Source organism: Periplaneta americana, chromosome 7 (assembly GCF_040183065.1).
Source record: "Periplaneta americana isolate PAMFEO1 chromosome 7, P.americana_PAMFEO1_priV1, whole genome shotgun sequence".
NCBI lineage: Eukaryota > Metazoa > Arthropoda > Insecta > Blattodea > Blattidae > Periplaneta > Periplaneta americana.
In genome coordinates, this window is record NC_091123.1 from 8,532,383 (window position 1) to 8,559,085 (window position 26,703).

Consider the following 26,703-nt stretch of genomic DNA (forward strand, 5'->3'; position numbering starts at 1 on the left):
TAATGTTCAATAAAATCAGTTTATTGATTTGATTTATGAAATACAGCATTTTTAATCTTTACACTGTTTTCTCTAAAAAAACAACAATAACGTAATTCATAAGATGCATGTTATATTTAAGCAGAAAACAAACATCACTTTAAAAACACAATATAAATGTCAATATAAATTAACAGTTATACCAAAGATAAAAAAAACTGCTGGTATATTATAAGATTTATATAAGATAGACTAGCACTTTTTTAAGTTGTATTATATTTTATAGAACTGTAATATGTCTGTCTTACAGATATATGATAGATGAATAAATATATCATTTCATATCTCATGCTTTATTCTTTTACACATCTGTAACAATCAAAGATCTTCCTATTTAAAATAGTTTCTTTCCAATGTTTGGATAATTATTAGCTTATTTCAGAAGACATCTATCACTTTATTTACAAAGAGTTACAACAGCTTGGTTTCTTCCTGTCCAACTGCAACTGTATGCATAACCTATGTTAATTATGGATACTTTCAATCCTTGGTGGATAGTAAACATTTTCAGAACTCTTAGTTTGTGCTAAGGCACTATCGGTATCAAGGTAAGAGAAGGGTATTTATTAGAAGATAACAAGACATGCCAGATTTCTGTAAAAATCTAATGGGATTATAGTCTGTGTTTGGTATTTGTATGTGAAATTTGAAAAATTGTTTTATTTTCAAATACAGTCTATGTTGACAAGTAAAAAATAACTATGTCTGTGAAAATGGAAAAGAAAATGTATGTCTAACTTTATTAAAGCTTAATGTTTGCTGCAAAAGTAAATTTCTTCTTTTTATTCATTATAGGCCGTAAGCTCAGTTATATTTTATTTTCGTAACAACTTTATTAGTGCTTGGAACGTAAATCTGCCCCTTCCCTGTCTGGATTGTTGTTTCATCCTATATTCTTTTGTTTCCTTTCGGCCTTAATTTAACATGAGTTACATTTTTAATTTTTCATAAGCAGTGAAATTTATTTTATGATCAGTGTTGTATAATCTGCTAATTTTCTTTAACAGCTTATATCTGGTTGAGATTCTTTTCTTGTATTCATAGAGTCCAAGACGATCGCCATAAATAGTTATGGATGTGCTAAATTTGATACAAAATTAAGTTGTGTGTGATTTTTAATTATGATGGTTCAAAAATAGTTTTTAAATCAATTATGAAATTTGTTAAATCACATGACGACTTCGATCCTATATTGCATGTTAGGCCTACTATTAACTTTGGTTTACTGTTTCCCATATAGAAATACTGAAATCATCATTCAGTCCAACTTAAGTAAAAGTTAATTTATCTATGTTGTTGGCAACAATTTTGATCATAAGTAATTAATTTAGAAGCTCTGGTATATTCTTCAAGATGTTAGTGCGAAAAACTGAGCAAAAGGGTCAATAGTGCAAAAAATATTTTTGTGAAAGAAGTTTTAACTGGCATTTCTTGTTTTTCATTTCATGTTCACCCAAACATTATAGAGGGAACCTCTTCATATGAGCCCATGTATAAAAAAAGGACAATAATGAAGATTAAAAATAAACTAACGTGGAAAAACTAATCTAGAATATTACAGCTAAAATAAATATCAAAATAACTATGATATAAGCAAAATGACTCTTCTTAATGAAGACACTTCAAAAGATTCAAGAAATTAGTTCTAATATGTCATATTTGTCAAACATCAACCGTTGGGGATAAGCTATTTGTATTCAGTATATAGATTGGTCAAAGTAGATAGGAATATATTATCAAAATGGCTCAAGAGTCTCCATCAGTTCTGATGATAGAAATTAAATACTTTAATGGTACTCATGTTCTGTCTTTCATTCCATTTTTAGTACATATCAAGATTCAGATGTTTACCACATAAAAATTCGAAAACTATGCAAGCAAATGGGCCCTAGAAAGATAAAATATCACCCACTTTTTAAATAAAAAAAATTGTAGCAATTTTCAAAAGTTTTGAAGTTGAACTTATTTATTTACATATTCCTATACAACTATCACATTACTTGATATTCAAAAACATTTTTCTTGAACTGTTTGGTGGACTACTGGCTATTATTAGGAGACAGGACAAATACATCATATATGAAACAATAAGACATATGTAAAAAATTCGAGTAACTTCTCTGAGAATCTACTCCTGAGTAAACTCATTTGAATAAGTAAATACTCTGCATATGATGAGAAATTGTTAGAGAAATAATCCTTTAAATCGTAGACTAATTATTTTGTTTAGTCTACCTTGAATGTGTAAACAGAGTCCAATGTAGATGATAGAGATAATTATTAATGTTCAATTGTTTCTGCACCACCTCTTCATTCGATTCCCTTATAAAATGTTCCACCAACCATTCTGTATTTTCCCTCAGTGATCTATAGTCACATCTGAAGGAGTCCCACCTTGCTTTATAAATGTTCCTACATCTTAATACTCCATTGAAATCTGTCATTTCTTGACTTTTACTTTACTCTTCAGACATGAGTCACCTACTGAGGTCACTTAAAATTATAGAGTGACTACTCTACAAAAAGTGTATACTCGACTCATTATACATTCAAAATTTTAATAATTACTTCAACGAGACACTATTCTCTTGTTCAGAATTTGCTCTTTCCAGAGCAAAGAAATCGAGTAACTACTCAAGGATTTCAAGTAAAGAGTAGTTACTTGTCATTATACATAAATATCCTAATTTATTTAGTATGTATGCTAGCAAGCAGACTAATGTTTTTGGTCTGTTCAGTATTCCTCCACTCTACCAAGAAGTGAAGAATCTACTCTCTCTTTAATAATATTATACTTATAAGGGGCAGGACTAGCCAAATTTACTGTTAATATAACCAGTAAGGTTTGAAATTGCCAATACTGCCTTGTGTTTTTGAACACATACCACCAGCTACAGCTGTATCAAACAGTGGCTCCTCCTTGTAAATTCAAGTCATCTCGAACTACAGATTTAAAAATGACACAAAAGAATTATATTTCCTAAATATAATCAAAATATGCAATTCCTTCATGCTGGTGGACGATATTTTTAAAATGAAGACAAAACTTTCTCGCATCATCTCCTTGACTCACTTTCATTTAATTCATACAGTAGGAATGACATTTAAAACTAGAAATTGTGCAACAGAGCTGCCTATGGGGGGGATGGATATCACTCAGGTGGGGGAGCCCAGGTGCTAGAGGTACGTTGTATTGTTGTTGGCACCTGAACTCTTTATTCTGAGATAAATCTATAGCACAGCTGCCATGTGTGGAGTGAGGAAGGGAGTGAAATTCGCGGAAAAAATATGAGTTCATTAATTGTCTCATCTATAATTCAGCTGTTTTTCCAATTGCTGAGACAAATAAAAGGTATTAGATTCTTTATCAAAATGGATCGAAACTCTTGCACAATCAGGACAGTGATCGAATAATCCTCCGACAAAAATGAAGGTAATCAAACACAATCCCCTTCTTAATAAAAAATTCATACTAGCTTTTCCCTCATTAAAATTATAACTGGCATAGAATCTAAAAAAAAATCCTTAAGATTAAATAAAGACCCCAAAAAAATGTATGCAGGGATATCACTGCTTCATTTTCTGAACACTGTTGAACTGGATGGCATTCTTGTCTGCCCAGTCCGTGAAGCGGTCACCCATCCCAATGACGCACTGCAGGAGAGTCAGGGCGTCTCCTTCTGCTCTGTGGCAGTTGGTTGGCTCTTTCTTGGCGAGGAATCGGTATAAGTCACCCAGCTTGTAACTATTGGGAGCATCAGTCACTTTCTCAAATGAGAAATTCAGTCTCTTCCTCGCATAGCATGTTACGTTGACCCGTCCTCTCTTATTCTTCTCAGTTTTCGGTGTTTTGAAAGTTTTGTCCTTCTGGATGGAATGGTCCGGCGTCTTCTCAAGCTTTTCCTGCAATGAGCCACCTTCTGCTTCCTGAACAACATTAGTACCACCTCTTTCTGGCGTCTGCTCAAACGAGGATGATTCATGGTTTTCGTGATTAGTTTTAATTTTTTCTACAGTGGTTGATTCATTGTTTTCGTGTTTGGTTTTAATTTTTTCTACAGAGTCCAGGGCTTCGTAACACAGCTGGTCATCTACATCATCAAAAATATCACCTTTGTTTCCGGATTTCAAATCAGGAGAAGACTCGACAGAGTCCAGGACTGAGGACAATGCTTCGTCATACTCGTTCCAGAGAAGCTCTGTCATATCACATTTCAATGGTGAAATACCCGACTCATCCAAGCAGATTTCCTTCACTGCCCATTTGACTGCCGAATCGGATGATCGTGAGATCGTTTCACCTTCAGCTACAATTTCCTTGCTGCCTTCGGACAAGCTTCCATTCTGGAGAGGAACGATGTCATCCATTCTTAACTGCACAGTTTTTTTGTACAGAGAGCCATTCTTTTTCGGTATCAGCTCTCTGAATGCAGGAAGGGAATCAGCACACATGATATCGTCAGGAAGAGTCTGTAAAAGAAATAAATTTCACGCTAGATAAGCGGTGCATTGTAGCTGCACATAAATTTTATGGTTTCTACTCCTATTTTCTATTGTACAGTGTAATTTATTGCAAAACTCCACTTGTCAAAAAGTACAAATTTTCAGTACTGGTATGATAAATAAAACTATACCAACTTTGACTTCTGGGGTTTTTCCAGAAGTGGTAATATTTCAAATGCTTCTTACGACTGACAACTAGTTTTGTTGTAGAAAATATTGTACATCATTCACTAATCAAAGAAGTACCTAATTTCTCATGCTTTCTATTCTATAGATAAATTTATGACACTCAGTAATGTTGCATCAATATTTCTGTCTTGTATTAAGTATCAATACTGGCCACCCTATCCCATTATCTCCTGGCCTAGTTGCCTCATAAGTGGTGCCTTCCTGGTATCACTTGTGAGGTTCAGACCTGTTTTCGGACGTTAACTAAACAACAACTAATCCCTTGTTGTAAAATCATTCTATATACATTTCAACTAGACTGTGACTATGAATGAAGACTTTGTGGTACTATTAAGTTTTTTTTGACATGTTCCATATTCTAGTTTTAAATCGATGTACGAATACCATGGAATGGAAATAAATACAATACAATACAATACAATAATAGGGAGTAGTCACATCTATCAACATACAGCAAGAAATCAATTCCTTCCTTTTTTGGCAAGGGTTTTTGCAATAAATGCCTCAATTATAAATGACAAATTCAAAACAAAAGCAGAAAAAATTTCCATTTGTGTTAAAATGCACTTCTAAAAGGAAAATCCTGCATAGAGGTTGGAAAGAAACTAAAGAGAGTCCTTTTGAGATATGAATAGGTTGCCTACCGAAAATGTGAAAAGAAATAATTAGTTACCTTTCAGCTATGGTACCATAACATAACAATTATTTATAAGCTTGATGAAAAAACAATAATCACATTTCAGTCAACTTATGATTTATCATCCAACTTGTTTCTTAAGTTCTCTGATTTTGATTTCAATGGATATTTACTCCTCAGATTTTTCTTCCAATAACATTTGAAGGGTCCACGGAAAGAACACGCTAAGTCACTTTTTGTTTGTTTTTGTTTTTTGGTCCCATCTGCTAGCTCATAAAGAGAACTATCTTTCTAGTAAATCAGAAGGCTAAAAAGCCTGCATTGTAACATGGTAAATTAAACTAAATAAGATGTAAATTCAAAACGTTTTCTGAGTATATTAAAGCTAAGAAATGCTCTCCTGCAAAATTTAAGAAAAATGACTTAGTATATTCTTTCCGTGAATCCTTAATTTGTTTTTGCAACTCCAGTTGTTTCAGCTCCACCTTAGCCAAGATTAAATACGTGAAGCAGAACAATATGCGTAATTTCGTTACCCACAATCATTCGAGACTTTTAAATTCATTGCTTTTCGTTACCAATTTCTTAAATTAGTTACATTTGGTTACTGTTGTTACTGGTAGACACCCTAGATTAATCAGATCAGAACGTTAACATAAAACCTAATATCCTTCTGTAAACAGTCACAAATATAAATGACACTCGGAAGGAAATTAAACACAGAATAAATATGGGAAATGCCTGTTATTATTCAGTTGAGAAGCCCTTGTCAACTAGTCTGCTGTCAAAAAATCTGAAATTTAGAATTTATAAAACAGTTATATTACCGGTTGTTCTGCATGGTTGTGAAACTTGAACTCTCACTTTGAGAGAGAAACAGAGATTAAGGGTGTTTGAGAATAACGTTCTTAGGAAAATATATGGGGCTAAGAGGGATGAAGTTACAGGAGAATGAAGGAAGTTACACAACACAGACCTGCATGCATTGTATTCTTCACCTGACATAATTAGGAACATTAAATCCAGATGTTTGAGATGGGCAGGGTATGTAGCATGTATGGGCAAATCTAGAAATGCATATAGAGTGTTAGTTAAGAGGCCGGAGGGAAAAAGATCTTTGGGGAGGCCGAGACGTAGATGGGAGTGTAATATTAAAATGGATTTGAGGGAGGTGTGATATGATGATAGAGACTGGATTAATCTTGCACAGGATAGGGACCAATGGCGAGCTTATGTGAGGGCGGCAATGAAACTCCGGGTTCCTTAAAAGCCATTTGTAAATATCCTTCTGTGAACAGGTTTTGAAATAGTCACAGAGACACATTGATGGCTGTGCATCTCTTCCTACTCTAGTCTTGCTTCTATCATCACTGAAGGCACAGTTGCCACAGCTTCTTGTCACACTTTTTGGTACTGATCTTCAATGAAATTATGGCAAAACTGTCAATATTATGCAACAAAACAATAAGGATACAGTTATAAATTCACAGCCTATGATTATGATAGGTATTTCACAACACTAGGAAAAAAGTAGAAACGAAACAACATTGTTAACAAATGAGTTCAGATCACCAGACTAATGCAGTGACATGCAATCATGTGATCAGTCTGTAAATTTTTGCGGATTATAACTATAAATTATGAAAACACTAGTGGTGAGTAGATTGCGGAAATTCATTGCAATTGCATGTTTTTATTGGTTTGGAATATTGAAAAAGTAAAAGTGGATCTTTGGCAATCATGGTTTTTACATATGAATGAAACTTTATTTTGCATAAATGCATAGTACGAGAATTTTCCCTTTTAAATGCATATATATTTTTATTTTGCATATTAACATCTTTCCTTGTTTTGTCCGATTTATTATACAATTTAAAAATTTCTCTCTGATAAAAATAAGAATAATTTCCAAGAAATAACAATTATACGAGAACTAAAACCAATAATTACTTAATTACTGTTGAGGATATGAAAATGCTGCAATGACAATGGATACTTGTCCCTAGTGTATAAGTTGGGTCGTTTTCCACTTTAACATGAGGCTAGCTTTGCTTTGTGTACGTATTAGTCGTGTAAGTGTAATTTTTCAGGAGCCAGAGTGAAAAACTGTGTCGTCTAATGTCATTCAGACTTTTACCACCTTTTACTTTGATTTCGTAGAACCAAAAATGAATGTATTTAAACACCTGCGACAAAATCATGTATTGTTGAGGTCATGAAATTGCTGCGAAGACAATGCTGCTAGTGTGCTCTGATTTCATAGAAACAAAACTGAATGTATTTTTAAACACTTGCGACACTGAAGTCTCGTGGAGTGTAAATTTTCATTTCAACAAGTTTTACTGCACAATCAAGTGAAGAACCAATACATGAAAGATTTGCTTACAAGTTCAACCGCTGACATGCTGAAATAAAAAAGTAGCAGAAAAGATTTATTGAAGAAATGGGCTTCTGAAGACAAATGTTTTTCTGCTGATGGGAAGATCGTCTTCTGTGCAATATGGCTTCTTGACACTTATTATTTTTAATTATTTTGATTTATATTGTATTATTGAGCCTCTAAAATTTATTTTTTTACTGAATATATTGCAATCTTTAGTGCATATTTCAACAGTTTTTACATGCATATTTTCAGGTTTTTTAGTGCAAAAAGTTCCATGGTCTAATGATGAGTTATTAGCAGACAGATTTCTCTCAATCACTGAGGAGTGAGGTCATTCTAATACAACTGTAACCCTGTTTCGCTTTACTACTGATTTATGAGTACAAAATTGGTAATTATTTTAATGTCTTGTATCATAGACATTTTACGTTGGTGACCATTGGTTCCTTATCTCAAATTGCTTATCTAGGACTTCTCTATGCTCAGTGTAATATTTCGGCATACTCCTCATTCTGATATAAGAGTATAATTTTCGAGGCATTAGTAAAATGTGTACCTTCTAAAATAATTAAGAAAAATCCGGACCCAGAATATTACACTAATTATATTCGCTACTTAAAGAAAAAGACAAGGCGCGCATTTAGCAAACGTAAACGAAGCCATGAGCATTGGGAAAAATATGTCGAATTAATTAAGAAACTTGAGTGTGAAAAAAGGTTAGCTCAGGAAAATTTTCTAAAAACTATTTTAAAAGAAGATGAAAGTAACAATTGGAGACAGTTTTATAATTATGTACGCAGGAGAAAAGGAAAAAATGGAGTAGTGCTTTTACGAAATCAGAACGGAGAAAGTATAACTGATGACAAAGAAAAGGCCGACTTATTAAATTCCTATTTCATTTCGGTTTTCAATAATAATAATAATAATAATAATAATAATAATAATAATAATCCCGCTGATAGGAGTGGTTGTGTCACAGACTGTGAATGTGAACCAATTTCGACTTTCAAAATAACTTCCAAAGGGGTTAGAGAGAGAATAACGAAATTAAAAAATCGGAAGTCTCGAGGACCAGATAGTATTGCTACAGAGATTCTTAAATTAGGTTCCGAGGCCATAATTCCATACTTAATGCGTATATTTCATGTTTCCATAAACAATGCAGCTATTCCATGTGACTGGAAATCAGCTATAGTGGTACCCATACATAAAGGTGGAAATAAATTAGATGTCGAAAACTACAGACCGATTAGCCTTACATCTGACGTATGTAAAGTCAAGAATCGATGCAGTTGTGATTGATTTTTCGAAAGCATTTGATTTGGTGCCACATGACATATTAATATATAAGTTAAGTAGGCTAGGAATAGATAAAAGAGTGGTGCTATGGATCCAAGAATTCTTAAAAGGTAGAACCCAGAGAGTTAGAGTAGGTCATGAAATATCGGAAATTGGAAATATAAGTTCAGGGGTGCCACAGGGCAGCGTTCTGGGTCCATTACTCTTTATAATATACGTAAATGACCTATGCCAGAATATTACATCAAATGTGAGGCTATTTGCAGACGACTGCATTATCTATAGAAAGATTAGAAATAATTCAGATGTAGATGCTATTCAAACAGACTTGAATAAAATCTATAACTGGGTGTTAAAGCATAGGATGAAAATAAATGGTTCTAAAAGTAAATCTATAACATTTTGTAAAACCCGAGAGGAAACTAGTCTTAATTACGAATTCAGTGGTGTTGTAATTCCGCAAGAACAATGTTGTAAATACCTAGGAGTGTATTTAAACTCCAAACTTTCTTGGGGAGAGCATGTTGATAATGTTACGGGTAAAGCATGGAGGGCACTTCACTTTATTATGAGAATCTTGAGAAAGGCTAGCCCCAAATCGAGGGAAATAGCATATCTAACGTTAGTGCGACCGTTAATGGAATACGGAACTACATGTTGGGATCCCTATAGAATATATCAGATAAATTGCTTAGAAAGAATCCAGTATAGGGCAGCTAAATTTGTTAAAGGTAAAAGAGAAGATGGAAACGATACGATAAAAGAACTTAAATGGGAAACTTTGGAAAACAGACGTAGAAAAACTAGAATAACATCATTGTATAGAGCACATCTAGGTCAGAAAGCATGGGTAGACATAACGGCTCGGTTAGAAAAGCCAACGTACTATGGTAGGAATGATAATGATTTTAAAATCAAATGTAGGAAACAGAAAACGGATGTAGGTAAATTCTCATTTTTAAATAGAACTATAAATGATTGGAATGACCTACCTGCAGCGGTCTTTGAGGGCTGTCCTTCCTTAAGGAGATTCAAGAATAATTTAAAAAGTTGTGTATAAGGTGCAAATTAAAATTAAGGTGACATTCAACATTTAATTTTTTAAGGTGACATGTATCTATCTTAGCCTGACGAGTTTACTTTCTTGGTTTGAATTGTAAATTATTTAAAAATAGCGTTTAAGAGGGCCTTAGACTAGAAATGTTTAGTTTAAATGTAGTTCTGTTTATAAGTATGCATAAGGATGTAATTATTTGACTTATTTGAACTGTTGTATCAGTGAAGCGAGGTGAGTCAGTGAAGTTATGGTTTTACAGTGCAGTGATCAGTTCCGATCAGTGATAATTTATAGCGTCGATGAAATGTGTTCTATAGTGTCAGTGAAATGTGTTACAGAGTGTCAGTGAAATGTGTGCTAAAGTGTCAGTGAAATGCGTCATAGTGCCACTACAGGGAATGAGATGAGAGTAAAGTGAAAGACTATTGAAACTTGTGTAGGACCTATACATAATTATGTAGGTTGTATTGTAAAATTAGGTACTGTATTTTATTTATGTTTTATTGTTATTGTGTATAAAATTGTATATGTGTTGTAAAATTGTATTGTGTATTGTAAATTTTATTGTGTATTGCTTATCATTTTATTGTGTATTGTTAATATTGTATATACCACTGCCACCGGGTGCTTGCCCACTTGCAGTGTAAATAAATACATACATATTTTCTTTTCACACCATACCTTGCCAATGGTACTCAGTTCTGCTTGAAGGACCGGAAAATCAAACCTAAGGCCATTGTGTGCCACTAGACACACAGGCTTTGGCATTCTTTTCAAGAAACTATCCAGCACGTAGAAAAGATGCTCGTCAAATGGATTCTGGTGTTCCAACATTTGATTATCCAAATCTGAAACGAAATTTAACAAATTTATTATTTTAGCTACAAAGACAGAATAACATTTTTAATTATTAAACAGTAAAATCAAAGTTTATAAAGGAATAAGAAGAAGCCGTTTCTGTTTGAGATTAGGATAGATGTAATACAATAGTATGCAATATAGCTACTCTTCTTCTGTTAAGTACCAACATTTTTAAAGCCATTATTTATTTTATTTTCTCCAAACACTAAGGGATATGATACTGGAGTTAAATGACAATTGTGGGCAGTATGGGACGGAGATAAATGAAAACAAGACTATATCATAGTTATCGGAAGAAAAATAAAGATGGTAAAAGTGGGAATTCGAAATGTGGCAGTGGAACAAGAGGACAACTTCAAATACTTGGGGTGCAGTGGCAGTGCATCAACAAGAGCACGTGAACACCTTGTTTCCATTAATGCACGACTAGTTTTATTATTTAATGCCGTATTGACGCAGTGGGGATGTATATCAGAATCGAGTATTTTAAACTTCCCGCATCTTGCATAAACTTCTTATGTAAACTTGGCAACATGCATTCACGTACAAGCCATGCTCTTTTCAAGATGGTTACAGGAATTTCACGCATGCGCGGGATAAAATTGTCTTTCGTTGGTCGCTTATGACTTGTCAAGAGCACAAAGCATTAAGTGAACAGTGAATTTATCCTACAGATGTCAGGTGCATCGATGCCTATCGTTCACGTCCTATATCTCGAGCAAAGACATCTCGAGGAGGAAATTTAATAGTCTGTATTTTAGCCTATAGGTGTTAGCATTTCTCACTGTTGGAACATTTACTTTGTGTGGATGTGTGTACAGTGCTGCTACGAGAGTGTAGTTTGTGAATTACTATACCTTAGTGTTAGCATAATAGCATAGTTTGACTTTCAAACACTTGCTGGCTGACTGGCAAGTATTTATAGTAATCAATCATTGTGAATGGGATTACAGTACTGGTATAGGCTATAGTGTATCAATGTGTTGTGAACCAAAATGTATTACTGAACACATGCTTTTGTAAATAACGGCACTGTGGTATGTATTAATTTTTAACAAATGTAAACAATAAACTCTGTTCAAGCAATTCTGAACAATAAAGAACTGGGTAAACTGACTTACCAGGAAAAATTGGAAATAAAAAGACTGGGTATTATTATTATTATTATTGTTATTGTTGTTATTATTATTATTATTATTGTTATTGTTATTGTTATTGTTATTATTATTATTATTATTATTATTATCATCATCATCATTCGGTTGTCAGCCTTCATGCTGATCGGATGTGTGTACGAGTAGCTGCGTGTATTACACAACATATATTCAGTGCTTCGTTTTCTTAGGATGGCACCTAGCAAGGATGCCTGCCCTACTTGCAGTGGGGTTTTCTATGGCAGACAAAAATTTCTTAAATGTGTAGGGCCCTGTGGTCTACGTTTCCATTTGGACTGCATCAATATTGGTGATGCAGAATATGATATATATACGCAAAGTGGTAGTTCTTCATACAAGTGCCTAAAATGTGTTAGTGCATCTAAGTCTTCACATGGTGACAACACACCGGTTCGTTCCAGTAATGGTGCTGCTGGGAAAAAGGTGATATCTCCAGCACGTGAGTTGGTTCTTCCTAATTTGTCTTCAAGTGCAGCTGAAGGTCTTTCGGTTCAAATTGAAACTGTTAGACTCAACAGTGTATCATTAATCGATATGGTTAGTGATATCTTAGAATATGTAAAGAGTCTACAAAAAGACATGTGTGAGTTAAAGAATGAAAATGTGGCGCTTAAGCTCCAAGTGTCTGAGCTATTATCTAAGGGTTGCTCTCCCCTTATATCAGATCATATTAATACCAATAATGGTCAACAATCTAATCAATCAAGTTATCCCATTCTCAGTAATTCATATAGCAAAGTTTTGTCGCAGAATATAGCAGCTGACAATACAAGTGCTTGTAATTCCGCTGACTCAGCAACCAGGAGGACTTTGCCTGCTACTACTATTACATTGAATCAGCATAACAAGCAAAGCGAGCTTCCTACGGCCAATGTTCCAACGGATTCTATTGATGCAGAGGGCTTTCAATTAGTTACTAAGAAGAAGTACAGAAAACGTGAGCCTAAAGTTGGAACAATGACGAGTACATTAGAAATGGCTCCTGTGAGAATTAAATCTAAATCACTTTTTGTCTCTAGGTTTAGCTCGAAAGTTAATGCAACTAATATTGAGGACACTCTCAAGAATCAACTAAATCTAAGGTCCCTTGTGGTGACAAAATTAAAAACGAAATTTCAGACATATTCATCCTTCCACATTTCTGTGGATGAGAGAGATTTTGAGTTAATAAATAATGCCGAAGTTTGGCCTGCTGGGTGCCTTATTGCACCATTTTATGGCAAACTTAAATCTGAGCAACATTTTACTCCCCCCCACTAATTCTGATTCTGTTTCCGTTGATTCTAGGGAAAATACCTCTTAAATTTTTCCAAGTAACACACAATGTTCAATTCAAGTAATCATCTTGAAATCTATTATCAAAATGTTAGAGGATTAAATACAAAAATTGATGAATTTTTTGAAAATGTAATTAGTGATAATTATAAAATCATCTGTCTTACTGAAACATGGCTACATGAGCTTGCTGAATACAATAATTTATTTCTTAACTATTATAATATTTTGCGTGGGAATAGAAAACTAGATAATTCCAATAAAACTCGTGGTGGAGGTGTATTAATAGCGGTGAACAACCAGATATCTGGAGTATATCGGAGACATGACCTTGAATCTATCAGTGACTGTGTATGGGTTCAAATCCCTACGGAAGATGGTTATAATATTTTAATAGGCAATCATTATTTTTCACCGGATACTGATCCTAAAATTTTAAAATCCTATCTTAATTTTCTTGAATTCAATCTAGACTCACACAATTACAGAATATTAATGCTCGGTGACTACAATGCTCCTGGTATGGATTGGACATCTGGTTGTTGTCATAATGATATACATTATTATGCCAAAATCAAATCACATGAGTTATTTTCATCCTTAAGTTATATCAGCTTGCAACAAATTAACTCTACAGTTAATAACATGAACCTACTTGACTTAGTTTTTACAAATGTTTCTGAGTGTGAAGTCAAACTGGCCTCGCATTCTCTAGTCTTACAAGATAAATATCATCCACCTCTCCTAATAAATCTTGAAGTTAATCTATCTTACTCTAATCATAGTCAACAAAGTTGTTTTCATAATTATGCTCAAGGTGATTACTTGAATCTTTATACTAATCTATACAACTGTGACTGGAATTGCGTGTACCAAGCAAATGATGTAAATGTAGCAACTAATTCATTATGTTTGATTGTTAAAAATGCCATATCTCAGTCAATTCCAGTCACAATGACTAAAAGGTCTAAATATCCTGAATGGTTTTCAAACAGCTTACGTCAACTTATCAGAAGAAAAGATAAGGCGCATAAAAAATATAAAAGATTCAAAACTGATGTCTATTACCAAATTTTCTCTAATTATAGAAAACTAGTTAAATCTAAAATCAAAACTGATAAATTAATTTGGCTTAAAAAAATCGATGAAAATTTAAAAAATGAACCTAAGAAATTTTGGAAGTATGTTGAATCATTTCGTAAAACTGATAACCACCCATATGAATTAATTATTAAAGATAAACACCTCACTGATGAAAAAGATATTGTCAATGCATTTGCTAACCATTTCAATTCAGTTCAGAAAAAGCTTAATCTTAAGGCACAAAACAATAATAACAATTGTACAGACTGTCTATCTATACCTATAGTAACACATGATGATGTAAGGAAATCAATTAAAAAATTAAAGCCGACTAAATCAACGGGCACTGATGGTATTCCAAATTTTATAATTAAAGGGTGTTCAGAAATTCTTACACCTTTATTAGTTCACATATTTAACTTTAGTTTGAAATCTGGGGTATTTCCTTCATACTGGAAACAAGCAGCAGTTATTCCGGTCTTTAAAAATGGCAAAAGGAATGTAGTTAGTAACTACAGACCTATCTCTATTTTAAATAATTTCTCTAAAATTTTTGAAACTATAATTCACAAACATATTTCATTTTTTGTTAAAAATAAATTAAATTCTGCACAACACGGATTTACAAAATCCAAATCTACTACAACTAACTTAGTCTCTTATTTGAATCAGATTGTACCAGTTGTTGAATCCCAGGGCCAAACAGATGCAATATATTTTGATTTCAGTAAGGCGTTTGATATAGTTCCACACTCTATACTATTGTCTAAATTAAATAATATAGGATTATCGGTAAGCTACGTAAACTGGTTTGAAAATTATTTACACGATAGACAATCTTGTGTACGAATTTCGAATACTCTCTCTGATCCATTTAATATTATTTGTGGTGTGCCCCAGGGCTCAACTTTAGGACCTCTTCTATTTTTAATCTTCATTGACGATATTTGCAAAAGAATAAGTTCTGACTATCTATTATTCGCTGATGATCTTAAAATTTTTCGAAAAATCAATAGTGTTGTCGACTGTCAATTTCTTCAGGGTGACATTAATTCAATTACCAAATGGTCAGTTGATAATGGGATGATGATTAATGAATCCAAAACTTACGTAATATCATTTTCAAGGAAAACCTTTACACTAAAATATAACTATCACCTAAAAAATTTATTAATTAACAGAAAAGATTGTATTAGAGACCTTGGTGTATTAATTGACAATAAATTATATTTTCACAATCACATTGATTATATTTATAACCACGCAATAAGAATGTTAGGAATAATTCGGTCAATTACTTATTCTTTTTCAACACCTGACTCTCTTTTAATACTATACTATACATTAGTGAGATCGAAACTCGAATATGCATCTGTAGTTTGGAACTCTATTACTAATTCTGATTCGGCTAAACTTGAAAATATTCAAAGGAAATTTATTTCATTATGTTCTTACCGATTCCTGCCTAATAGCTCTGAGTGTAACTATGATAAAAAATGTGAGCACTTTAAATGTCGAAGCCTGTATGCCAGATGTCATGATCTCGATTACTTATTCTTATGCAAGGTCCTTAAAGGTGTCTTTAATTGTCAATCTTTCTTAAATAGTGTCAGCCTTCGTATTCCTATGAAGGACATGAGACATCACAAACTCTTCTATATTAGAAATTCTAAATCTTCCTCGCCGGTCTCCAGATGTATTAAACATGCTAACTTACATGTAGGCGATTTCGATCCATTCAATGTATAGAAGTATTAGGACATGGCAATGTCTTTGTTAATATTAATTGCATTATCTTTCTACACATTTTGGTAATACTTTTGTATGAATCAACTCTTTTCCTTAAAATATAATAGTATTAATCCTTGTAAACTAATCATCGTAAACCTTGTTCTTTTTTGTTGTTATCTCTATTATGTAATGTGTACCATAGTTGTTCATTTTATTGCATTATTTGTATCACTGTGCTGGACTTTTATTGGCCTATGGCTGTTGTCCAGCACATAAATATCAATAAATAAATAAATAAATCAATAAATAAATAATAATAATAATTATTATTATATTATTATTATTATTATTATTATTATTATTATTATATGTTTTGAATTTATGTACACTTTTTCGATAGTGAAACATTGGAATCATGACATTTCATATTAGGCTAAATGTACGATTTCAAATTCTCTTCGGTTTTGGAACACAAAAGTGTGAACACATGTCACGAGCCGCCACTGTTGGGGTGTACTATAAGTAGTAACATGAGCTGCTGCCAGAAAGTTAAAAGGAGGATAACAATGGCAAAGGAAGTTTTTAATAGAAAAAGGAGAATTTTCTGTGGATTTCTGGAAAAATAACTAAGAAAGAGATCAGTGAAGTGCTTTGTGTGGCATTGTATGGGACAGAAATATGACATTACGACGAAGTAAAGAGAAATTATACGGATTCCTTACTGACAATTATATCTTAGAATACTAAAAAGAGCAGAATTGTCTGGGTTTGTCGATAGCGCATCATCATGCTTACGAAAAGACACTTTTCAGTGCCAATAATTTATTTTTGTGCACAAGGTTGGAATTTTGAAGTAAGAGGGAAAGGAAGGAACCCGTGTTCTGAAATTTATCTGATACTTCTGATTGTACCGAAGATCTTTTATTAATGGCGAATAATAGACAGAATTTATTCTTTTGCAGATATCCTGAATGAAGATTATAAAAAGAGGTCGTAAAGTAAACCCATACAGGACTCCACAGTTAATAATAATAATAATAATAATAATAATAATAATAATAATAATAATAATAATAATAATGACGTTTGAGATGGGCAGGGCATGTAGCACGTATGGGCGAATCCAGAAATGCATATAGAGTGCTAGTTGGGAGGCCGGAGGGAAAAAGACCTTTAGGAAGGCCGAGACGTAAATGGGAAGATAATATTAAAATGAATTTGAGGGAGGTGGGATGTGATGATGGAGACTGGATAGGGACCGATGGCGGGCTTATGTGAGGGTGGCAATGAACCTCCGGGTTCCTTGAAAGCCGGTAAGTAATAATAATAATAATAATAATAATAATAATAATAATAATAACAATAATGATGATGATGATAATAATAATAATAATAATAATAATAATAATAATAATAATAAATGAATGAATGAATGAAGTGTATTTATTGACACACAATAAATTAAACTCATGTACACAAGATCCTTCGCACGAGCCCGTATGGCCATTCGCGCTATAACTATGCACAGTTTGAAACTTCTAAGAAAACAAAAGTAATACTACTGATAATAAAATAGTAAAACAACAGTTATTATTACTCCCGTTATCATTAATGATCACAATTACAACAAATCTAACTTCATACCAAATTAAAAAAAAAATAATAAAAATAAAATAAATGTAAGATATAATAATAATAATAATAATAATAATAATAATAATAATAATAATAATAATGAAATTTATTGAAACATTCTGCTGCTTTTCCAATAAGGTACTACTATGCAGAAAGCAAAACAAAAGGAACAGAATAGGACAGATTTGAAGCGTACAATACAAGGTAGTTTAAAAAAATTGAGTTACAAATTTTCAGATACGCCAAAATGACGACAGAAAATATCAACAGCAAATAGGGATTATAAAGAAAGGACACTGAGCGACACTGACATTGTGTTTTGTTTCTCTGTGCGCCAGCGTTTAGTTCCACTTTCAAGCGCTAGAGATTAGTGTAATCGAGCATACGCTAAGATAATAATTGAGAATAGAGTTGAGACGCAGGATCCAAACATCGCCTACCTTATTGCATAATCCAGTAACGCTTTGCTTCAAATAAATTCAAGTTAACAGCTTTTCCTTATTTCTCAGTGACAAACTAGTTGTAATAATTATATTTTATATTTCAGATATAATAACTTATATTATAAAATAATATAATACATTATAAAGTTAAGTATCGAATTCGTTTAATATTTGTACATAATATAATATAGGTATATGGTTTTACTTCTCGTAAGAGTTTTGTTTTTCCATTTTCAGCGCTATCAAATCATTACATATTTTAATTGTTGTTGGGGTCAACGTCTGAACTCTCATTATAAAGGAACTCTAGAGTCTAGACATTACAGTTAATGACGGATTTATTATTTTATGGATCCAATTTATTTTGAGTACATAATGTACTTAGATGTATTAATTATGTGTTATATTTCCGCTGTGTCGACTGCTAGCTGGTGTGATGTCAGAGCCAACTCTAGGGAGAAAGCAGAATCTCACGCTTAAGCTGGCTTGAAGGTCATTGAAATCAGTCTGCCTACATCAAAGGTACCGACGCCAAGTGTCCATTCTTTATAATCCCTATTCGCTAATAGCAAGTTCTGGTAATATCAAATATCAACATTCGCGCGTTATTCTTTAAATTACGTTACACTAGAATGCACCAATCAGGATCGTCTATCGCCTCCCCATTCCACAAATCCTGTATCGCTCCAGAACATAGCGTCCTCTCTGTCTTGCCTCCCAACTTCCGGTGTGTTAATTGAAATTTAACCTCAATTTTCAAAATTGAACATTAGTTGCTTACTTACTTGTGACTTCAGTTGCAAATGGTGAAATAGCTTTCCTTGGATAAACGCAAAGGTTCAATTTTGACAATACCCTGGGAAGTGCAGTAGCGCTCGTAATATTAGTGCCAAATCCTAGGATGTGTTCTCGCATCGCAGCAACCAAAGCTATTTCTGTGATTTTAACAGGTTTTTCATACGGAAGACTTGTTGTTTCCAGGTCCAACATAACAAATGAGCGAATTGGATTTGGAACACATTTTTGTTCTTCCATGAATCACACTTTACACAACTTTCAGAACGACTATTCCTTTGAATCCTTGTCACAACACGGCATCACGTGACTGCAAGAGCAAGGTAAGTTGGTATGATAAATTGTACTTCGTAAAAATTGGATCGTTACATTATAAAATTGTTAGTGTTAATGTGCTATAAAATGTTAGCTAGCTCATTAATATGTCTACAATTTAATGTAAAAGTATTTTATTCTTACTTCAACAATGCGTTTATTTTTTTATGTTGGCAGCAATAGGTGATGTCACCTGTTCTCTCGTTTCTTGACACAATCAGCAATCAGACGAGAATCACATTTACATGTCATTGTACCTGTTACATGAATGTCAAGAAACGAAGTGTTCATGATAGGCCTATGGCGTGGTAGAAAGTTATGTTAGAAATGTTAGAAAGAAATAAAGATAATCTGATGGATGTCGCTGCCCAAGACACAGGCGACAAAGGCGCTGGCAATGTCATCACAAGAAGGTTAAATAAGATTTTGGAAACCAGACTTGAAAATGATAAGGATACTTTGGAAGCCCTGAAGGAACTCTCAACATTTTTTACAGAGAACACTTTGCAGTCACGAAGAAATTTAAGAAGTAAAATAGAGAAACGGAGTCTTGCAATAAATGAGGTATTTCTTAATATTATTTCTTCCTACATGTTACACTACACATATTATAAAGATTGTTAGGGTTTCCATCGCTTTACATCTTCTAGCACCAATAAAGTCCTTAACGACAGGTGAAGGTGATAAATACTTGAGTTTTGACGTGAATTAGAAATTGTCAACAAATTTTTGTTTGAAGTCCTGTTATTCTTCAATGTCGTTATAAATCTGTGATACATACTGACTTAATTTACTACTAAATTGTCTGGCACGCACCGCAAAAACTAAACTAGCGCTGAGGTAATTCCCTTCATACTCTGCTTATACGCCTTGCATATACGATCAACTGCATCTTCACAAAATATTCCGAAGAATGTACTTTGTGTCCCGCAAGAAAATTTCTAAGTCCAACGATGTGATAACTTACTGCGCACTCCTTATAAATTCAAGGATTTTCACTTCCGAAATCACCGGAACGATCTCAGCGCTAGTTTCAATACCAACTCACCAGCATTTTATGCAGATGACTAAAACTGTGTATGATTATTAATTCTCTTGTTCTTCACTGGATATTAATCTAGATATGATGACAAGTAGGAAGGCACAGTTTTTTTTGCTCCATTGGCTTCTGTGAGATGTATGCTAAAGACCTTATAGCGATAAACTTGTGGTTTTAGTTTCCAGCCACAAATACTTTCAACATAAAAATCGTTTGATACTTAGCTATCTATTCTAATGCACTGTTGTAGGCCCCCGCCCCTACTTGTTACTGATTACCAACATACATAACATGGGAGTTGGGAGAGGTTCAGGACAAATTTCTAGAGTAGTGACCAGTTTATCACTGCGTCCTGGACCTCTCGAGTGTTACATTTGTAACAAGTTGGCTGAGGGTAGTACAATAGTGTATCGGAATAATATAGGTATGTGTCAAAAATATTTATGTTTTAAGTGTGTTTGTGGCTGCAAACTAAAACCACGTATTTATGACACTACATCTCACACAAACCAATGAAACAAAAGAAAATTGTGCCTTCTTTGGTGTAGCTTTTTTGGAGAATTACTTCATAAATAATATAATTCAAGATAACAAAGCAAAACAAATACGGTCAGCGTACAACATAACATGTTTACCAAATACAAATAATATCTATCAATAACAAAAGTAATAAAATTAAAACCAATCTCAGCTGTAACGGTTTGAACACCTGGTTGTAAAACTTCCAGACAGAATAATCTGAAGATCAGATAGCAGTTATACCCATACTGGTATGTCTAAACATGACTTTATTATTTGTGTTGTAGTTAAAAAATGTTTATAAGAGGCAACTGTCATTTGATGTTATTTCACAGGATTTTCTGTCAGCTTTCCGTGAAGTGAAAGAAGCTCTGGATGCCATTTACAATGACGTGTCTGAGATGAACAATTCTGTACAGAACATGACCAGTCGCCTCCAAGCAACGAAGACTCAAACCCACCATCTTATTGATCAGACCACAAAGCTACAGGCAGAGAGGTACTTAATACATTGGTATCGAAACTCAATTTCTATATTTGTTGGCTTTTTTTCTCCTTGAACAAATAGTTTAAGCTCGTGAAATGTTTAGGCCTACTGTTTACTTTCTTTCAATAAATTGGTTCCTTCATGTGATTAAACCAACGCTAGTTTTAGTCTGTACACTTTTAATATTTTTTCATATCATTTACAGGTTTACTGCTGGTAAATTCCATTGCATTACTTTAGCATATTCTTTTCATTTTTTTTTTTTATAAATTTCTACTCCATTATTAATTTCCGTAACATCATGTGTTGTATTCTTTCATTGTGTTCTTCCCACTTTTTAACATGCACTAAACTGGAGGATTTGCTACGGTAGCTTTGAACAGTGCCATTATGATTACGATAAAATTTAACTGAACACATTGTTGCCAACATAGGGACATGATGTTGGTCTGTGGCATCGTTAGAAGAAAAAATTTGTTGTTTTTTTTTTTTTTTTTTTTCCTCTATCTTTTTCGTTCTGAACATTATTGAGAGATACCACCACTGTTAGCGACAAGATGTATTTGCGTAGATATTTGAGTAGATTACGTGTCTTAGATGAGGAGCTCAGGACAGGAATAGGTTTGCTGTGGCGCATGCGCCGACCTCTCATGCAGTGGCAGCGCGATCCTTACTTGAATTTATTTTCGTGTGTACATTCCAGAAATGTAAAGAAATATCAATATTTTATTTCATATTCCAAACTTTCTTACATCCCAGCCATGATCACAATAACAATCACGAACGGCATAAATGTTTCACGCAATCATGAACTAATTTAAAAATATTGGGAAGCAAGAAAGAAAATAACTTTGTTGTTAAATGAAAGCATTAGGTACATACTTGTAGATACATGATAGGATTTGATGTATGTCGTGTTACTTTTATTGATAAATTTCCTTCACTTCTAGAATGTTATGTACAAGCTATATTAATTTTTAAAATCATTCACTTTTTTTAGTCTTAGTGATTCTAACCAGCAAATAGGGATTATAAAGAATGGACACTTCGCGTCGGTACCTTTGATGTAGCCAGACCGATTTCAATGACCTTCAAGCCAGCTAGAGCGTCAGATTCTGCTTTCTCCCTAGAGTTGGCGCTGACATCACACCAGCTAGCAGTCGACACAGCGGAAATATAACACATACAATTAATACATCTAGGTACATTATGTACTCAAATAAAATAAATTGGATCCATAAAATAATAAATCCGTCATTAACTGTAATGTCTAGACTCTAGAGTTCCTTTATAATGAGAGTTCAGACGTTGACTCCAACAACAATTAAAATATGTAATGATTTGATAGCGCTGAAAATGGAAAAACAAAACTCTTACGAGAAGTAAAACCATATACCTATATTATATTATATACAAATATTAAACGAATTCGATACTTAATTTTATAATGTATTATATTATTTTATAATATAATTTATATCTGAAATATAAAATATTATTATTACAATTAGTTTGCACTGAGAAATAAGGAAAAGCTGTTAACTTGAATTTATTTGAAGCAAAGCGTTACTGGATTATGCAATAAGGTAGGCGATGTTTGGATCCTGTGCCTTAATTCTATTCTCAATTATTATCTTAGCGTATGCTCGATTACACTACCTCTAGCGCTTGAAAGTGGAACTAGCCGCTGGCGCACAGAGAAACAAAACACAGGAAAATTCGCCCAGTGTCCATTCTTTATAATCCCTTTTTGCTGTTCTAACATATCGTATCACCTGCTTGTTCAGTTCTTTTATTCTCATCCTGTGCGGTCTAGCTGATAAATCTTAAGTTCCAAGAGCAGTCAGTTTTAAAGGGTGATAAAACCATTACGAGTGCAATATCATAGTTAAGTAAAACATAATTTAATTTTTTTTTATTCAATTGTTTCTAAGTGACGATCTGACTTTCAGTGGTGGCTCGTGAGTTCTAGGCTAGGTGGGGACAGATTAAAAATAAACTTATGTCTTATAGCCTACCGTATGTCTCTATAGGCGCCTTTTGATATGCCGTTATAGTTACGTCAACATATCAGTTCATATTACCTATCGTTGTACTAGAAAAAAAATACTTAAGAATAAAACATGCAATAATTGAAGTATTTCTACACAATGCTTAGTACTTGCATAATTATAGAACAATAATCAAGTTGAACAAATCAACAAACTTACAATGGCCGATTATTTGTGTAGCTATACTGCTTTTCTATTCTTCTGATGTGCAAATTTATCAATCACTTTCGAATTATACGTAGTTCATTATTTTATGACTGTAGTCCTTGTGAATAGAAAAAAATAACTAGTGAATTTAATCTTTCTTGTGTCATAGTGTTTCTCAAAAAAAATTTATGCACTTAAGGGTGCCGAAACAACGCTCTGATTTGGCAGTAGCCACAGGGTCACAAGAACTATATCTAACAACTTTGTTACTTTCTGCAGTGTATCTGTAAGGTCATTTTCATGGAGTAATAACATTAACGCACTAGAGGTAGATAAGGTCATTATTAGTTCATTTCTGAGTATTTCCTTATTCAACATTTTGTATTGCGTAATAATTGTTTGAAGCAATGACTCAAGGAAATTATCACAATAAATAGGAAATTTTTGTGGGATAAACTATCGAAAATGCAGAAAAAAATTCCCGAAGTTTGGGATCTGTCTCTTATTTGACGTGTTATGATGTCACACGCTTCTTTTGAATTGACACAACACCTAAAGTTTTATATGCTATAGCGTCATTAATGTGTTGTAGAATTTTCATGTGATTTTACTCTCTCAGACAAAAATGCTTTAAATCCGTACACCCCGTATTAGTCTACAGAGTTTCGCCCCCAAAAACCAGACAGAAACAATGTAACGATTTTCGTTTCTCACATGCCGTTAACCATTCCTTCTTTTCAAACCATTATTTTTAGTAACAATGGTTATTAAAGGAGAAAAATTTGCTCTGGCATCAGGGATCGAACCCGGGTCCTTGGTTGTATGTACCAAGTGCTCTCTCAGAGGTTAGAGCACTTGGTATGTAGAACCAAGGGCCCAGGTTCAATTTCTGGTGCCAGAGTGAATTTTTCTCCTTTGATAACCATTGTTACCATAACAGATAAATTCTGTAGGACCAAAAATTAATCTTTATGTAAATATTTTAGGCTGAAAAGGTCTAATTTTAACTGTGAGAATAGAGTTTGAATCAAACTGTCTACTGTATTCATTCTTTCAAACACTTTTGCACACTTTATAATACTTTTACTTAATGGTGTAATGTTATACACACTTTTGTAAACGTACTTATCCACATTAAATGCTGTACATACACTCATGCGCACTTTACATTGAACTTAATGTATTATAGAACTTCAATTTTAACACAGTACTACAGACAGAATTGAATAGGAGGGCCGGCCCCAGGTAATGCTAGAAGACTGTGAGGGTGGTGGGGAAAGAGACGGGGAAGAACTGCTAGTGTGTTACAGCCAAACCTTTAGTGCTAAAATGAGCAACGTACAAAGAGGACTCTTACGGGCCCAGTTGTCCATTCTCTCGCAGAATTGCGTCAGTGCATAATATATTTTTTGTATTGGAAACGCATTAAGAAAAATGACTTTAATATGAAATATACTGCACTATATTGTAATTTACGTTCTCAAAAATGAGGACTGGGGCCCTAAGAGGAGCTGGCTCTGCTGACTTTTGTTCTTAAAAACAATGATACAAAACCCCCCCATGTTTAACATCACATTGGAATTAAAATAACTTTTGTATCACTCTTGATATAATTTTTATAGTGATTTTATTTTATGCTTGCCAAAGGGATCAGACTGTATTTTTGCAGTGTATTACATATAAGTACTTCTTAATTTCAGAGATATATATTGTAGATATTATAAATGTTAAATTTGTTATTAATTTTTTTTTTTTTTTTTTTTTTTTTTTTTTTAGTAATCTTTTCATTTACTACTTTTAGATTGTTGATGAGCTGTTTTTATGTTGCAGCCAGAAGCTGTGCCTGCAGCAGGAAGTAGCTGGTGGCTTTCTGCGCAGCTTTCAGCTCTCTCCCGCAGAGCAAGCAGTGCTGCGAGGTTCTTCACGTGAGGCTGCCATTACTAGTGAGTTCTTCACAGTGCTGGAGCGTGTGCAGAGCATCCACAGCAATGGCCGCATGCTAATGCAGTCGGGCCACCAGACCGCTGCTCTTGAGATCATGGAGCAGATGGCTCTGTATCAGGTACAAAAGACTTTATCTTTATTACAACATCTTTGTTCATACAGTAAAATGGGATGAGATTGTGCCAACAGAACTTTATCTACAATTTGTATTTGGTGCCTTAATTCTGGTGCATAATCAAAGATTCATATTCTTGACAATGCTAGTAAGCTTATTGACATCTGTTGATAACTTTGGAACTTCGTTGTAGTGTGCTGTAGGAAAATGCAACTGACATAATCTCACCCATTTTATGCTATGTTGTTATTAAGAAAGAAAACTTTCTCCAAATGAGCCAGGAAGCAAATGGTTTCAAATTACAAGCCTATTGCTATTGTTAATTAATAAGAGCCTTTTTTAAAACACTAATCAAATTATAAAACAAGATTAACCCTTTCTATTTCTTTCTTTTTGTTGTTATCCTCAAAATATAAAATATTATGAGCTTCTTTATTATTGTACTAAAAGAAAAAGAATTTTGTTGTTCTGTAAATATAAATACCTCATCAACATCGTTATTGTTCTACACAAATATAAAAATCTCATGAACATCTTTATAACCACAACCAAAATTCGTTCATTGTCATACACTCTAGAATTTTTGTATGATGTCCTTTTCTTGTAGCAAATTTGTGCATCTTTCGATGTGTTCTATGCTCATCTCTTCATTTGCGTCACAAATACACCCGTGCAGGTGGCTTGCCAAACAGTCATGACCTGTTATTAGTCTGAACATCGCCACATTTAGGGTGGCCCTTGAGAGATTATCTCGGGGTTAATCAATAACATTTTCCAGGTTTTATCGTTTGCCCCATCCAAATTGTGTTGTTTTTAGGCAGATCTGAATTTGATTTTAATTAGTGCATTATTAGATGGCTGTAAAATTTCAGTGCCCAATTTAGCCAAAAAGTCTGCTGTTTCGTTTCCCTTTTTATCATAATGGGAAAAATTCACTGTAAACTTATTTTTACTGTAGTTTAGTAGTTAGGTAATGGATCA

General features: G+C 33.5%; 2 protein-coding genes across 2 annotated transcripts in view; one reads left to right on the top strand and one right to left on the bottom strand.

The window, feature by feature from the left end:
- On the bottom strand, positions 1 to 19,345 carry LOC138702872 (uncharacterized). The gene is made up of 3 exons (XM_069830237.1): positions 19,096 to 19,345; positions 10,789 to 10,955; positions 1 to 4,509 (listed from the first exon to the last, which is right to left on the bottom strand). Exons 1-3 carry the CDS (start codon positions 19,343 to 19,345, stop codon positions 3,607 to 3,609), a joined length of 1,320 nt encoding a protein of 439 aa, XP_069686338.1. The 3' UTR covers positions 1 to 3,606.
- Positions 19,292 to 26,703, top strand: part of Cog6 (conserved oligomeric Golgi complex subunit 6) — a 24,296-nt gene continuing 16,884 nt past the window's right edge. Inside the window, exons 1-4 of the mRNA XM_069830236.1 lie at positions 19,292 to 19,428; positions 19,598 to 19,984; positions 21,314 to 21,477; positions 25,494 to 25,725. Coding sequence (XP_069686337.1) covers positions 19,739 to 19,984; positions 21,314 to 21,477; positions 25,494 to 25,725 — 642 coding nt within the window. The 5' untranslated portion in view covers positions 19,292 to 19,428; positions 19,598 to 19,738. The remainder of the gene's footprint in view (positions 19,429 to 19,597; positions 19,985 to 21,313; positions 21,478 to 25,493; positions 25,726 to 26,703) is intronic.